The 14582-nt window shown below is 45.3% G+C and overlaps 1 protein-coding gene across 1 annotated transcript; it reads left to right on the top strand.

The window, feature by feature from the left end:
• The first annotated feature begins 3873 nt into the window (after nucleotides 1-3873).
• On the top strand, nucleotides 3874-13591 carry LOC308135011 (peptidyl-prolyl cis-trans isomerase FKBP1A-like). Its single transcript, XM_080502875.1, has 4 exons — nucleotides 3874-3983; nucleotides 4081-4125; nucleotides 9815-9927; nucleotides 12512-13591. Exons 1-4 carry the CDS (start codon nucleotides 3947-3949, stop codon nucleotides 12638-12640), a joined length of 324 nt encoding a protein of 107 aa, XP_080359001.1. The 5' UTR covers nucleotides 3874-3946; the 3' UTR covers nucleotides 12641-13591.
• The last annotated feature ends 991 nt before the right edge of the window (nucleotides 13592-14582 follow it).

Here is a 14582-nt window from a genome sequence, read left to right as displayed (position 1 = left end):
TTGATTGACATAATTTACAGCTTTGTTTGTATATAAGGCACACTGCAATATATGGCGCATGCAATAGACCAGTGGTCAGCAACCTTTATAGCTCAAAGCCATTAGATTACATTTTCCACTGATTCTAACACCCAGAGAGGTGCACATGCTTTCTTTTGATAGTCCTACCTGCAGCCTATGCCAGGACGACACTACACACAAAACCTTCTTCACTGCTGGTTGACAACTTACAACTACCGGTAATAAACTAAACTACATGAACTAAGCAACAAAAACACAACACAACACAATTATTACCGACACCACAAACCAAATAGAACCCCCAATAATTGCATTTAAAACACCACAAACAGAAACTCCCGTAATTCATTGCAGCTATCGGCTGTACTGAGGAGCTCAGGGAATTTGTCGCTGCAAGGCATGATGTCCCATCATGCCTTGCAGCGACAAATTCATGTTTTGTGTTGTTGGAGGTTATTGTGGGTTTTTGTTGGGCTTGGTGTTGTGTTGATTGTGTTTATGTTGTGTTTTTGTTCCCCAGTTTAGGGAGTAATTATTTCATCTAGTCTATTTTGGTTTGTTAGAATGTTGGTGTGCAACCATGAGTGATGAAGGTGTTGTGTGGAGTGTCGTCCGCTCTGAAGATCCGGTTGTGAAGTTAGAGTTGTCAAAATAAAAGCTTCTGGTTGTTCAGCTGTCAAATAGCAGTCTCGAGTAGAACAATCGTCCATTTATAAGGCGCACCGGGATATAAGGCGCACTGGCAGCTTTTGAGAAAATTTGAGGTATTTAGGTGCCTTATAGTGCGGAAAATACGGTACTGTCAGTAATCTATTATTTACAGAAATTTTAATGCTAATAACCAACCATAAATCCCAACACAGGTTTATTCACATTTTCATCAGCTTTGGTTTATTATCAACATATATGCATCAAAATAGGAGTTTTATTGAAGAAAGGTTGTGAGAAATTGGAAGGAAGAAAGTAGATAATGATCTTAATTTCCTTTTTAAAAGGAGAAAAAAAGTTTTTACTCTCAAATCTCCTATTTATATTCTTAAGGTTTCCCAAAGACAAGTATTTGAGGAAGAAGAGGGCGGTGGCGTTGAGGAGGAAGGATTCACTGAGTTCTCTGTGGTTGGCAGGGAACATTATATACTGGATGAGTTCATCCTCCATCTTCATCTTCATCTCAGAAGAACAGGTGTATCATCATCAATAGACTATGAGCATTCATGAATGTAAATATTCTACTGCCAACCACAGGGTCGGTGAAATATTTATCTCTATATACTGTGTGTGTGTGTATAGATTATCTATTTTCTCTGAATATATTTTCACAAGGTATTATTTACTTGTATAATCATCAGAAGCTGTATATGTATGTATTTGTATGTGTGTATGTAGCCTACAGGCTATATGGATATTGGTGTGCTTGTACACATGTGAAGTGCTGTATTACGGTGGCCGACAAGTGCAAACGCGCTACGAAACAGAAACTTCACAGCACTTCACAACAGAAAAGCGCTACAAGAACGACTCCAGACTCCGGACCTGAGTTTCAACACCAGAGACAGACAACAAGGAGTGAAGGAATGAGAAAAGTTGTCCACAACTGTATGGAAAGGTATGTCCCTTTCTGTGTAGTCTGCTCCGCCGACCAATATATATAAAACACGAGACGCTTCATGGCGCCGCCATCTTGGGGAGGGCTCCCTCCTCTGCTAAACATTGCAGGCTAGAAAATCCACCAAAACATTAGTGGCTCACTGGCTAGTCCACGTAGCAACACAAATAATACCTCATTCTAAACCCGAGGAAACGCTCTATCCCAGTGGTTCTCAATTATTTTCTGTCACGCCCCCCCTAGAGGACAGAATTTTTTTCAGCCCCCCCCCCCCCTAATTGTACTACCATTGAGAACTTGATAATATTTATTTATTTATCTGTATAAACCACTGTATGAGTTGCTGGCACCAGCATTCTGCATACAATCGCCTGATTATCAAAATAAATCTCTATGGTGTGAGGGTTTTATGCACCTTGTGATGTGGTGGGCAACTTTGTAAGAGGCTAACAGGCTTCTTTGTTTACTGATGCCGCGCTGACACAATGACCGGCTTGTTGGCCATACTCATGGAGTTTACCATGAAACAACTCCAGTGGCTTACTGACATAACGGGTGTATGGTCTCCAGGTGTATGGTGTATGGTCTCCAGGTGTGTGGTGTATGGTCTCCAGGTGTGTGGTGTATGGTCTCCAGGTGTGTGGTGTATGGTCTCCAGGTGTGTGGTGTATGGTCTCCAGGTGTGTGGTGTATGGTCTCCAGGTGTATGGTGTATGGTCTCCAGGTGTGTGGTGTATGGTCTCCAGGTGTATGGTGTATGGTCTCCAGGTGTATGGTGTATGGTCTCCAGGTGTATGGTGTATGGTCTCCAGGTGTATGGTGTATGGTCTCCAGGTGTATGGTCTCCAGGTGTATGGTGTATGGTCTCCAGGTGTATGGTGTATGGTCTCCAGGTGTATGGTGTATGGTCTCCAGGTGTAAGGTGTATGGTCTCCAGGTGCCGTCTTCATTTATTTGGCTTCATGCTCCGCTGCCAGAGTTTTTAGGCATAAAACACAAACGGGTGTTTCCTGGTTCCCGACGTGTTCACGGTAAACCCAAGGGCGATGTAGCATCGTCATATCTCCTGCTCTTACTAGCTTTATGTTTACTGTCACCTGTTTTCTTTTCCTCTGACGCCTCATCCTTTTTTCTTTTCACTCCTGTCAGAAACTTCTCCACCTCTCCTCCTCCTCCTCCTCCAGCTCTGTACACCGGTGTTGGTGTAGTACTTCTTCTACTCTACTGGTTGAACAGGCAGCCTGTTGATTAGTTTGAGCACTGCTGCCACCTAGTGGCTGGAGGCCCTTTTTTTATTGTTCAAGCATGAATAAAGACATTAATACTGAAAGTCGCGCCCGCCTCGCGCCCCCCCTGACACCCCACCACGCCCCCCCAGGGGGGCGCGCCCCACCATTTGAGAAGCACTGCTCTATCCTGTGGAAACCTCTTGGACAAATTATTGGGATTCGGGAAAAGTTAAGTGCGTTTCTCTTTTGAAGTTTTTTAGCGCGTTTGCACTTGTCGACCACCGTACTATATGCCTTAAATGAATTCATAAAAATAAATCTCGATTTTGTTCTGATAGATAACTTGTCCATAGTGTTGTATCTTATATATGGGTCTACAATATACAGCTACATGGGAAGAGAAACTTATCTTAAAAACCAAAGCAGCACAAATGACAATTCTTTCAGCACTAACCCGCACTAATGCAGCACAAACGATTAGCACCATTTCTGTTCAGTTTTGACAAAGGTGGAGGAGCTGTGAGCTGACAATTCGCTCCGTTGTTACTGCAAAGTGCGCGCACCCTCCGTCCGGGCGCGCGCACGCATGCAAGCCTTTAAGTATATTAAAAACGAAGGCAGCACGAACGATTAACAATTTTTGTTCAATTTGGACTTGGGAGCTGAGTGACGTCATCATTGTATAATAAACTGTTATATCTTAAAAAGCAAAGCAGCACAAACGATAATTCTTTCAGCACTAGCCAGCCCTAGTGATTGAGACCATTTCTGTTCAGTTTTGACAAAGGTGGAGGAGCTGTGTGAACTTTACACGTTGATCTCTTACTACTGCACGGTGCGCGCACGGGCGCGCGCACGCAGGCATGTCTTTTCTAATATTATTTATTTAATATCTTCAAAACGAAGGCAGCACAAACGAGCAACACAAACGTTTGGGACTATTTTCACATGTTTCTGCAGGGGGGGCGGGGCTTCACGGAGGGGCGCAACCGCGCGCGCACGCCGACAGGTCGTGAACGAGCACGCTGAAGTGGGGGACTGAGGACGCGCAGTCACAGGCAGAGGCTGTAGTTCGCTCAAAAGGAGAACAATGGGAGTGACTGTGGAGACGTTGAGACCTGGAGACGGTGAGCGTGTTTCTGTATTGATCCATTCAACCACAGCGTCCAGTAGTCGAGCGGCTTGTTCACACTGCAGCAGTTTAACCGGTGTCTCTCCGTCCAGGGAGGGCTCCGCAGCGTGGGCAGACCGTCGTCGTGCACTACGTCGGTAAGAGCCGCTCGGCTTCTCTGTCTTACTGTTTTATTCACCCGCTTTCACTTCAGAGCTTCGGTGCTGCTCGGTTCGTCTGGACCTGGAGCAGCAGCGTCCATGTGGCGCTGCTCAGGAGCCGGCGGTGGTGCTAGCTTAGTTTAGCTTGTTAGCTTCATTTAGCTTGAGCGCGAGGACTCCGGCGCGCTCACGACTCAGACAGGAAGTGCTCATTCACAATAAAATGCGACAATTTAAAATACAATTCGACAGAATGAAATGCTCGTGGGAAATTCAGAATGCGTCAGTGATCAACGCAACATTAAAAGCTATTTTCTTGAAGATAGTACAGCATATATCGTTTTCAGTAGTGTGTGGTGGTGTTTTAGTCACCCCCCCCCCCCCCCCCCCCCCCCCCCATATCACCACCCAGCCCCGCCCCAGCTGCACATTATGTCCTACAGTAAAAACACAATCCCAATCCAACGTAAGGCCACTACTGTGCACCAGGACTTAATCCACCAACATGACAGCTGATCAACAACCACAACACATCAAGACTGTGCAGCGTCACCATCACATCATTTCCAGTGTTTCCAACAGAGATGGGGGGGGTAGGTACAGCAGCACCATTCTACTCCAGAGAAAGTAAAACCATCACCATCACTTGTAGATTAAATCATCCTGGTGTAAAATGCTGACAAAGCCTTGGATGGTCTGAGTTCACTCGTCTATTTCTGGTGTCGTCTTCTTCTACTCACAACTGAAAAAGGTCCTGAAGCAGGTCCTCTATGTACCATGATCTTCATGTTAAAAGGTCCTGAAGCAGGTCCTCTATGTATCATGATCTTCATGTTAAAAGGTCCTGAAGCAGGTCCTCTATGTATCATGATCTTCATGTTAAAAGGTCCTGAAGCAGGTCCTCTATGTATCATGATCTTCATGTTAAATCAGCCTCCATCACTCCAGAGTAGCAGATAATAACAGAGTCATCACCTCCTGCCCATGAGCCAATCAGTCAAGCTCATTTCAATGACCACACCCAGACCAGCACTAGAAACTCTGCTGGTCCTGAGGAGGTCCGTCAATAACAGATCACACTCTGATTGGCTGATGATCCTGTCACTCAACATTTTAACCCAATAGCAGGTCCAGCTTCCACCAGAGGTTAGCATGAAGCTACTGCTAGCCACAGCAGAGGAGAGGAGCTGTGATGTGTTTAGAGGATGTAGGAGCAGGGCCGCCCCTGGCCAAGTGGGGGCCCTAAGCAGGATTTTATTTTGGGGGCCCCCTTCCAATAACATAATAATAATAATTATTATTACTATTATTATTGTGTTGACGTTTGGAAGCCATCTCTCTCTCTCTCTCTCTCTCCTCTCTACCTGTAAACAACTGCCTGCCGGCCCATCTGACTGCTGATTGGTCAGATGGTGACGCTTCGCGCTTTCGTCTCTTTTTTTTCTCTCTCTCTCTCTCCTGCCTCAGGCTGACTTGGTGGTGGTGTTCTACGCGCCTCTCGGCAAAATGCACGCGCATCCTTTGCGCATTTACAGATTATGATGATACTTTATTGATCCCGAGGGAAATTCAATTCACTTGCGCAAAATGGGGCCCCCCATGGATCGCGGGGCCCTACGCACAGCGCGTGTTCTGCGTGTAGGGAGGGGCGGGCCTGCGTAGGAGATTTGAGCTGCACACAATAGAACCAGTCAGTTCTTGATGAAGTTGCTAACGTCACTAATTGATTCCAGACAAAGATTTCAGAATCACTTTTTAATTGTTAAAAAAGAAAGAAAAATAATGTTTGGCAGTGCGAGACCTGCTGCCCTGATTGTTTTTGTCTTCTTATCTATCAAGCACGTGTCCCCTGAGTATTTATGCCAATAAATTATTGTATATTATTCTATTACTGAATGTATAATATAGGATCATTTATGGCCACAAATGATCACATAATATACAATTGTTACGACTGTGGTCGTGTTTGTGTGTCACAATTTTAAGTTGCTCCAGTCGCTCCTTGGCTGGCGTAACAACCCCCCCCCCCCCCCCCCCCCCCCCCCCGGCCTCTCAAACCAAGCAGACGTATTCCACCGGTGCAACTTGTCTTTTATTTAAATCGGCACCGTGAAACTAAAAGCAAAACAAAGATTTCATTTTAGGATCACCCAGTTTACAAAAATATGTCAATGTTCATTATACAAATTCATTTAAAGGACCACATTGTGTATATTCCATGTTCCAGTCCCTCCTCTGCTCATGTGGATAAGAATGTGTCTGATCCAGTAGAAACACTCACAACTAGTGAAATTCTAGTATTTCTTGGACTCTCATGATGGTGGTTCTCAGCTCCTCCACCTCCTCCACCCTCATGATGGTGGTTCTCAGCTCCTCCACCTCCTCCACCCTCATGATGGTGGTTCTCAGCTCCTCCACCACCCTCATGATGGTGGTTCTCAGCTCCTCCACCACCCTCATGATGGTGGTTCTCAGCTCCTCCACCTCCTCCACCCTCATGATGGTGGTTCTCAGCTCCTCCACCTCCTCCACCCTCATGATGGTGGTTCTCAGCTCCTCCACCACCCTCATGATGGTGGTTCTCAGCTCCTCCACCTCCTCCACCCTCATGATGGTGGTTCTCAGCTCCTCCTCCACCCTCATGATGGTGGTTCTCAGCTCCTCCACCACCCTCATGATGGTGGTTCTCAGCTCCTCCACCACCCTCATGATGGTGGTTCTCAGCTCCTCCACCACCCTCATGATGGTGGTTCTCAGCTCCACCACCCTCATGATGGTGGTTCTCAGCTCCTCCACCACCCTCATGATGGTGGTTCTCAGCTCCTCCACCTCCTCCACCCTCATGATGGTGGTTCTCAGCTCCTCCACCTCCTCCACCCTCATGATGGTGGTTCTCAGCTCCTCCACCCTCATGATGGTGGTTCTCAGCTCCTCCACCCTCATGATGGTGGTTCTCAGCTCCTCCACCCTCATGATGGTGGTTCTCAGCTCCTCCTCCACCCTCATGATGGTGGTTCTCAGCTCCTCCTCCACCCTCATGATGGTGGTTCTCAGCTCCTCCACCACCCTCATGATGGTGGTTCTCAGCTCCTCCACCACCCTCATGATGGTGGTTCTCAGCTCCTCCACCACCCTCATGATGGTGGTTCTCAGCTCCTCCACCCTCATGATGGTGGTTCTCAGCTCCTCCACCCTCATGATGGTGGTTCTCAGCTCCTCCTCCACCCTCATGATGGTGGTTCTCAGCTCCTCCACCACCCTCATGATGGTGGTTCTCAGCTCCTCCACCACCCTCATGATGGTGGTTCTCAGCTCCTCCACCACCCTCATGATGGTGGTTCTCAGCTCCTTCACCACCCTCATGATGGTGGTTCTCAGCTCCTCCACCACCCTCATGATGGTGGTTCTCAGCTCCTCCACCCTCATGATGGTGGTTCTCAGCTCCTTCACCACCCTCATGATGGTGGTTCTCAGCTCCTCCACCACCCTCATGATGGTGGTTCTCAGCTCCTCCACCCTCACGGAGACTGCAGCCCACTTTGGGGATTATATGAACCACAAATGGCACGTTTATCATGTTTAAAGACCAGAAATGTCCATTTAGTATAATATGGGTCCTTTAATCTAAACACATTTACTTTATTACAAAACCCGACCATAATTAAAACCTGTAGAATTAAATATTAATTTCATAATACATTATAGAGATAATCGACTCATATTTAAACAGTTCCCACAAATAAACAGGCCTCACTCTGCTGACCAAGGGGTGCTATTTACTCTGCAGCAGCGTCAAAGGTTTTGATTGGGAGAGTATGTGTGCTAACAAATAATAAACAACCAACCAGCTTCATGAATGAACCAAAATAAAAGGGGTTGTTCCACCTGCCGCGCTGTTCCACCTGCCGTGCTGTTCCCCCTGCCGCGCTGTTCCACCTGCCGCGCTGTTCAGGAGTGAAGCTCAAAAGACAACATGGGAGTGCGCCACTTAAATACTTCCTGACAGCACAACTTCTGCTCAAGCTAAGTTCCCAAAAGGAATATCCCATAATTTAACTGAATAAATGCATAAATCATAAATGTGATTGACAGGCCAAGGTGGCCAGTTACACAGTCATAATGTCTTCATGCAGTATTTCTGATATGAGAAAAATGCAGCAGAGCTCGTGACCTGAACAGTTTATTAATACGATGTGAAACATCATCGGTCTAAACTCTGACAATTTAGAGTTTAATCTTTGATCAATTACATTGTTTATTTCAAACATGGACAAAATCAAATGAACAGTTCATCATCAAGATATATCTCACCAAACAAAAAGCATATTTGTATCCTTAGTTGTTAGATTTTTTTTCTCTTCATTTTATTTATTTGTTAATATTTAATTTACATTCACTATGTTACAGGTGAGCTCTTGTGTTTTGCCCCCCCCCCCCCCCCGAGTTGACTCAAAATAAAACAAACACAAATTAATGGCCACCATTGATTTATTGTAATTAGTCGTAGATTAATCAGAAAATTAGTCACAAGATGAATTGTTACAAAATGAGCCGCACTAAAGTTTTGTTGCGATAAATGTTTTTGCTGCATATTGTTTCGATGTGTCGAGGAAATGTCTGAGCTGCAAAGTGAGCTTGGTGCAGCGGTTGTACCTAGGAACAACTAGTGCCGGCTAGTAACTGGGAGCAACTAGTGCCGGCTAGTAACTAGTAACTGGGAGCAACTAGTGCCGGCTAGTAACTGGGAGCAACTAGTGCCGGCTAGTAACTGGGAACAACTAGTGCCGGCTAGTAACTAGTAACTGGGAACAACTAGTGCCGGCTAGTAACTGGGAGCAACTAGTGCCGGCTAGTAACTGGGAGCAACTAGTGCCGGCTAGTAACTAGTAACTGGGAACAACTAGTGCCGGCTAGTAACTAGTAACTGGGAGCAACTAGTGCCGGCTAGTAACTGGGAGCAACTAGTGCCGGCTAGTAACTGGGAGCAACTAGTGCCGGCTAGTAACTAGTAACTGGGAGCAACTAGTGCCGGCTAGTAACTGGGAGCAACTAGTGCCGGCTAGTAACTGGGAACAACTAGTGCCGGCTAGTAACTAGTAACTGGGAGCAACTAGTGCCGGCTAGTAACTGGGAGCAACTAGTGCCGGCTAGTAACTAGTAACTGGGAACAACTAGTGCCGGCTAGTAACTGGGAACAACTAGTGCCGGCTAGTAACTGGGAGCAACTAGTGCCGGCTAGTAACTGGGAGCAACTAGTGCCGGCTAGTAACTAGTAACTGGGAGCAACTAGTGCCGGCTAGTAACTAGTAACTGGGAACAACTAGTGCCGGCTAGTAACTGGGAACAACTAGTGCCGGCTAGTAACTGGGAGCAACTAGTGCCGGCTAGTAACTGGGAGCAACTAGTGCCGGCTAGTAACTAGTAACTGGGAGCAACTAGTGCCGGCCCTCAACATGCTTTCAAACGGCATCAGGTTTTGTTCTGTGTATTTTAAAGTGTTAAATTCAACGTGTAGGAACCCTGAGGTTAGGGTTAGGGTAGGGTTAGGCAAGCACACGATGTTTCACGTACGTCTGCTGTTGTTAACTACTTGTGTTGATCAACAGATCTTTCTCCGTTGCCTCAGCCGAGCAGTCAACCTCTCGGCACGACTGTGACTGAAGCGTCTCTTTCTGCTGTTGGTCAGGTACCCTGATGAACGGAAAGCAGTTCGACTCCTCCAGAGACCGAAACGAGCCTTTCAGGTTCAAACTGGGAAAAGGCCAAGTCATCCGTGGTTGGGATGAAGGCGTGGCACAGGTAGGAAATGATCTGCTGGTGCTCGGAGCAATGGGCAGAACAGGGAAGTCGTGAGGGTTTGCTCATGCACTTGATGGCTCTGTGTTTCCCTTGGCCTCCCTTATCTCTCCGGGACTGGAACCCTTACAGCTTTCAGCCAGAAGGCCACAGCTGGCCCAGGCGGCCTCGTTGCAGGATGTAAACGGGTTTCACAAGTTAGTTAGTTTCTCGCTTTGTGTTTTAGAAAGGTGCAGCATTCCAATTAGCCGTAGTATCGTCTAATCTGGATAAGGTCTGTGTCTAAAGGATGGTCGGTGGATATTTACCTCACAAATCGTGACATGGTGGGGTTTTTCCAGGATTGTGATTAGCTGTGGTGGTGTCACTGCCCCCTGCAGGTTGGAATGCTCATAGCAGCTGGACCAGGTCAATAATCTTTATCAAAGGTGGGCCTGAGGCTGAACAGAAGCTGGAGAGGAAATCCTGAGGTTCTACCCCCCTCCTCCCACCTGCACTGCTCCAGTAATGGACTTTCTGTTATTTCCAAACTCAATTGACATTTAGGCAACAATTATATAAGTTATCGAGAAAGTCTTCCCACCCAGATGAGATTGTTTCTTTTTCGCACAGAAGTAATACCCCGTGGTGCAAATCCCTTCCTGAATTGACCCGTCATCAGACATCACAGCATCTTTTATGCACAGATTTATGTTTTTTTGTTGTGGCTTGCTTTTTTTTTGCAAAGTGATCGTTTTCTTGATAATATTGGTACCACTGCAGTGTGGAGAGCATGTAGAGAAGAAGTCTCCCTTGCACTGAAACGTTTTGGGGCGGTGAGTGCATGTGCAGTCATTTTCTTTATTTTCTTTATTTTTGATGTACACTTGTCATATTTTAAATGACTCCACGACAATAAAATGTTTAAATATTGTGTTTAATGTACTGAGTAAGATATATATAACATTTTGCTAGGGATTTAAATTACTACTTCAAGTGGCTACTGAATTAATATTCTTCTTATTTAATAGCCAATGCCAATTTAAATACTGAAAATAATAGAGTGCAGTGTAATCCTAGCATATGTACCTTTTCATTCTGAATGATGCTTTTATGTTTAATGCTTCCAAGCAGCCTTTTCCCTGTTGGATTGCACCTCAATGAAATTCCGATTTTACACCTATTTATGCTGCGATGTTACGTTGCATGATAAGTCAGTGGAATAATACGTTCATACTTGGGCGTTTCACTTACTAAGAGTTGATTGAACTAATTCAAATCAGCTGTTCTGGAACTGGAGTTTCCCATCTTGAAGTAAATCAGCTGCATTCTGGGAGAGACTTGGTTTATTGAACTGCCCTTCTAGAACCAGATACCGTATTTTCTGCCCTATAAGGCGCACCTACATTGATTGACATAATTTACAACTTCATTCATATATAAGACACATGGAATAGACCAGTGGTCATAACCTTTATAACTCAAAGCCATTAGGTTACATTTTCCACTGATTCTAACACCCAGAGAGGTGCACACACTTTATTTTGATAGTCCTACCTGCAGCCTATGCCAGGAGGACACTACACACAAAACCTTCTTCACTGCTGGTTGACAACTTACAACTACCGGTAATAATAATAATAATAATAAACTAAACTACATGAACTAAGCAACAAAAACACAACACAACACAATTATTACCGACACCACAAACCAAATAGAACCCCCAATAATTGCATTTAAAACACCACAAACAGCTGCAATGAATTATGGGAGTTTCTATCGGCTGCACTGAGGAGCTCAGGTTGAATTTGTCGCTGCAAGGCATGATGTCCCATCATGCCTTGCAGCGACAAATTCATGTTTTGTGTTGTTGGAGGTTATTGTGGGTTGTTGTTGGGCTTGGTGTTGTGTTGATTGTGTTTATGTGTTTTTGTTCCCCAGTTTAGGGAGTAATTATTTCATCTAGTTTATTTTGGTTTGTTAGAATGTTGGTGTGCAACCATGAGTGATTAAGGTGTTGTGTGGAGTGTCGTCCGCTCTGAAGATCCGGTTGTGAAGTTAGAGTTGTCAAAATAAAAGCTTCTGGTTGTTCAGCTGTCAAATAGCAGTCTCGGGTAGAACAATCGTCCATATATAAGGCGCGCCGGGATATAAGGCGCACTGGCAGCTTTTGAGAAAATTTGAGGTATTTAGGTGCCTTATAGTGCGGAAAATACGGTAATCCTTTATTGATCTCACAAACATGGGACTTAATATGTGTTTATGTGGTAGATGTGTATGTTAAGTGACTATTGTGCAGCATTTATCATCAGTTTGAACACACACACACACACACACACACACACACACACACACACACTGCTGTAATTACTTCCTCCACATTTGAAGATGTATTCCAGGTCTTGTGTTTTGAAGCTAAAATGGCTTTAAACTGTGTAGAAGTGACTTCAGCTGAAATCCTGTTGACGTCCCTACACCAGGGTTCCAGCCGTTGGAAAGGTCATGGTATAGGTATGGGTCGCTGTGCCTCAGCTGTGGATGAGCTCCAGTGGTTCACTCACTCTCCTCCTCTCCTCCTCTCCTCCCCTCCTCCCCTCCTCTCCAGATGAGCATCGGCCAGGTGGCCAGGCTGACCTGCTCCCCGGAATACGCGTACGGCAGCTCAGGATACCCACCCCTCATCCCGCCTAATTCCACTCTCTTCTTTGAAGTGGAGCTTCTGAGTTTTCACTAGAAGTCAACATTCTTTTTTTCTTTCATTCCACCCATATCTTTCTGTAATTATCTTAAAGAAGCATCTGTAAACATCAGATCATGTTTGTAGGATGTGGGATAATGGCCATCAGCTGTTGACACGATACTAATGCTCGTCTTACTGTTGGTGCTAAAGTGACAGAAGGTGGAGAGAAGATGACAGGATCACATGGTGACGGAGAACAACATGCACCATTATTCATATCATCTCCCTGTTATAAAGAAATCTTTGCCACAACTTGTGTGATCTGGACTCTTTTCTTCCAGAAGGCTTTGATGTAGTTTAAGCAGTGAAATGTTTCAGTGTTGGAGGAGCTGCCCAGATGTAGTTTGCATCACTGTCACACTTGTGAAATACTTTTTTACATTTCAAATACTTTTCAGTGACAGGTTTGCAACTTATGATTTAAATGCAGTGTTTTTTAGTAAAATGCCTGTCATTTTGTAATGCAAACTACAAAATCACATCAAAGCGGTCTTCTATTCATTTAAAAGGTGTTGCAGTTGTAGGTACATTTCATGAGGTAGATTTGGTCATAAGGGTTGCAGACTTCTGATTAGTCAAATGATGCTGAAGAAAAGTGACCATCTGTCATATTATGCATGTCCCAATTTGTTTTGAATAACTTGTCTGTTTTAAATCAGGTTAGTTTAGGATCAATGGTGTCAAAACTTCCATGGCCTTCACAGATGGACTTAGAATTCAACTCACGGTTTCGTTGCAGTACATTGTAGTGACGGCACCTTGTGATTTTAGCGTCCTTGTTAGTTCTGCGTTGGTCAATTATCACTAGAAATGCCATTTTGAAACCAGTATTGAATTATTCTGAAGTGTCCTTTTGTTGTTCGCAATTGCTAATGGGCTTTTTGGGGCCGTTTCCTTTCACTGTCTGTTAGAATCTTCTGGTCTGTGCTTCACATTAAAGATGATCTACTGTCAAAATGTATCATTAGTTGAACAAACCTTTGGATGTTGTGTGTCATGCTCTTGGCAGGAGCGGAAATATGAACCGGAAAAGAATTTTGACTTCTATTGCGCCAAACACACATTTCAGTTCATTAAGGAGAAAAATCCAACCGTTCTACATGTGCGAGCCTGGAAGGAGAGGAAGTCCAGACAAATGGTCTCATGTGAGGAACGCTGACCTCACATCTGACGAGAACGTCTCCTCCCATGGTTTATCTAAACATGCAGCACAAGAGTCTACTGCAAAGCACTTTTCTTTTTGATGGTCTTACACGACCTCGCCTCAGGGTGTCCAGTTGTATGAAATAATGCATGCTCCTCACACCATGTGACCTGCGAGAGAGGGCAGAACCTCCGGGAAAGCCGGAGATCCTGTGTCCCTCGTGAGGAGCCTGAAACTTCAAGCTCTGCTTCATGATGCCAGGTTCTATTTCAAGCATCTTAATGGTTCTAGACATAGCAGCATCTGTCCTGTCAGCTGAAGATGCACACAATGCCTACAACAAAGAATATGGACGTGAAGTGAAACGTCAGTCAGAACATCTTCGTCCTCCGACCAGGACCACGCTCTGCTGCCTTGCTGCTTCTCCTCTTAAGGTGGGACTCCATGAAGCTTCAAGTGTGGAATCATCTGGAGGAAGAGAAGACTCCAAAGACATAGAAATGCCTCGGAGACTCCAAGTCTTCTGCTCCCTCCTCATACATTACAAAGGTATTTCATTTCTGGAAATCCCTGGTGGATCTCCTAAATGGCTGCTTGTCAGTGTTTTTACAGGCGACTGTTCAGTGGAGGAAGAGGCTGGTCTGACCTGGGGGGTCAAAGGAACGTCCACAAGCTCTGTGTGGAGGGTGTGGTGTAGCGGCCAGGAGAAGCACTGGCCCAATTCTCAAGAAGCAAAGGAGGCTCGTTGCTCCCTATAGAGCCTCCTATAGCCTAGGAAACACTGATGCTTCC

Source organism: Blennius ocellaris (assembly GCF_963422515.1).
Source record: "Blennius ocellaris genome assembly, chromosome: 10".
Taxonomy (NCBI): domain Eukaryota; kingdom Metazoa; phylum Chordata; class Actinopteri; order Blenniiformes; family Blenniidae; genus Blennius; species Blennius ocellaris.
This window is presented reverse-complemented; position numbering and strand designations above follow the sequence as displayed.

Bases quoted from the DNA above. Each gene is read 5' to 3' on its own strand.
- LOC308135011 (XM_080502875.1), top strand. From the start codon at position 3,947: ATGGGAGTGACTGTGGAGACGTTGAGACCTGGAGACG. The intron at 3,984-4,080 runs GTGAGCGTGTTT...CTCTCCGTCCAG, and splicing joins GACGTTGAGACCTGGAGACG to GGAGGGCTCCGCAGCGTGGG. The intron at 4,126-9,814 runs GTAAGAGCCGCT...GCTGTTGGTCAG, and splicing joins CGTCGTCGTGCACTACGTCG to GTACCCTGATGAACGGAAAG.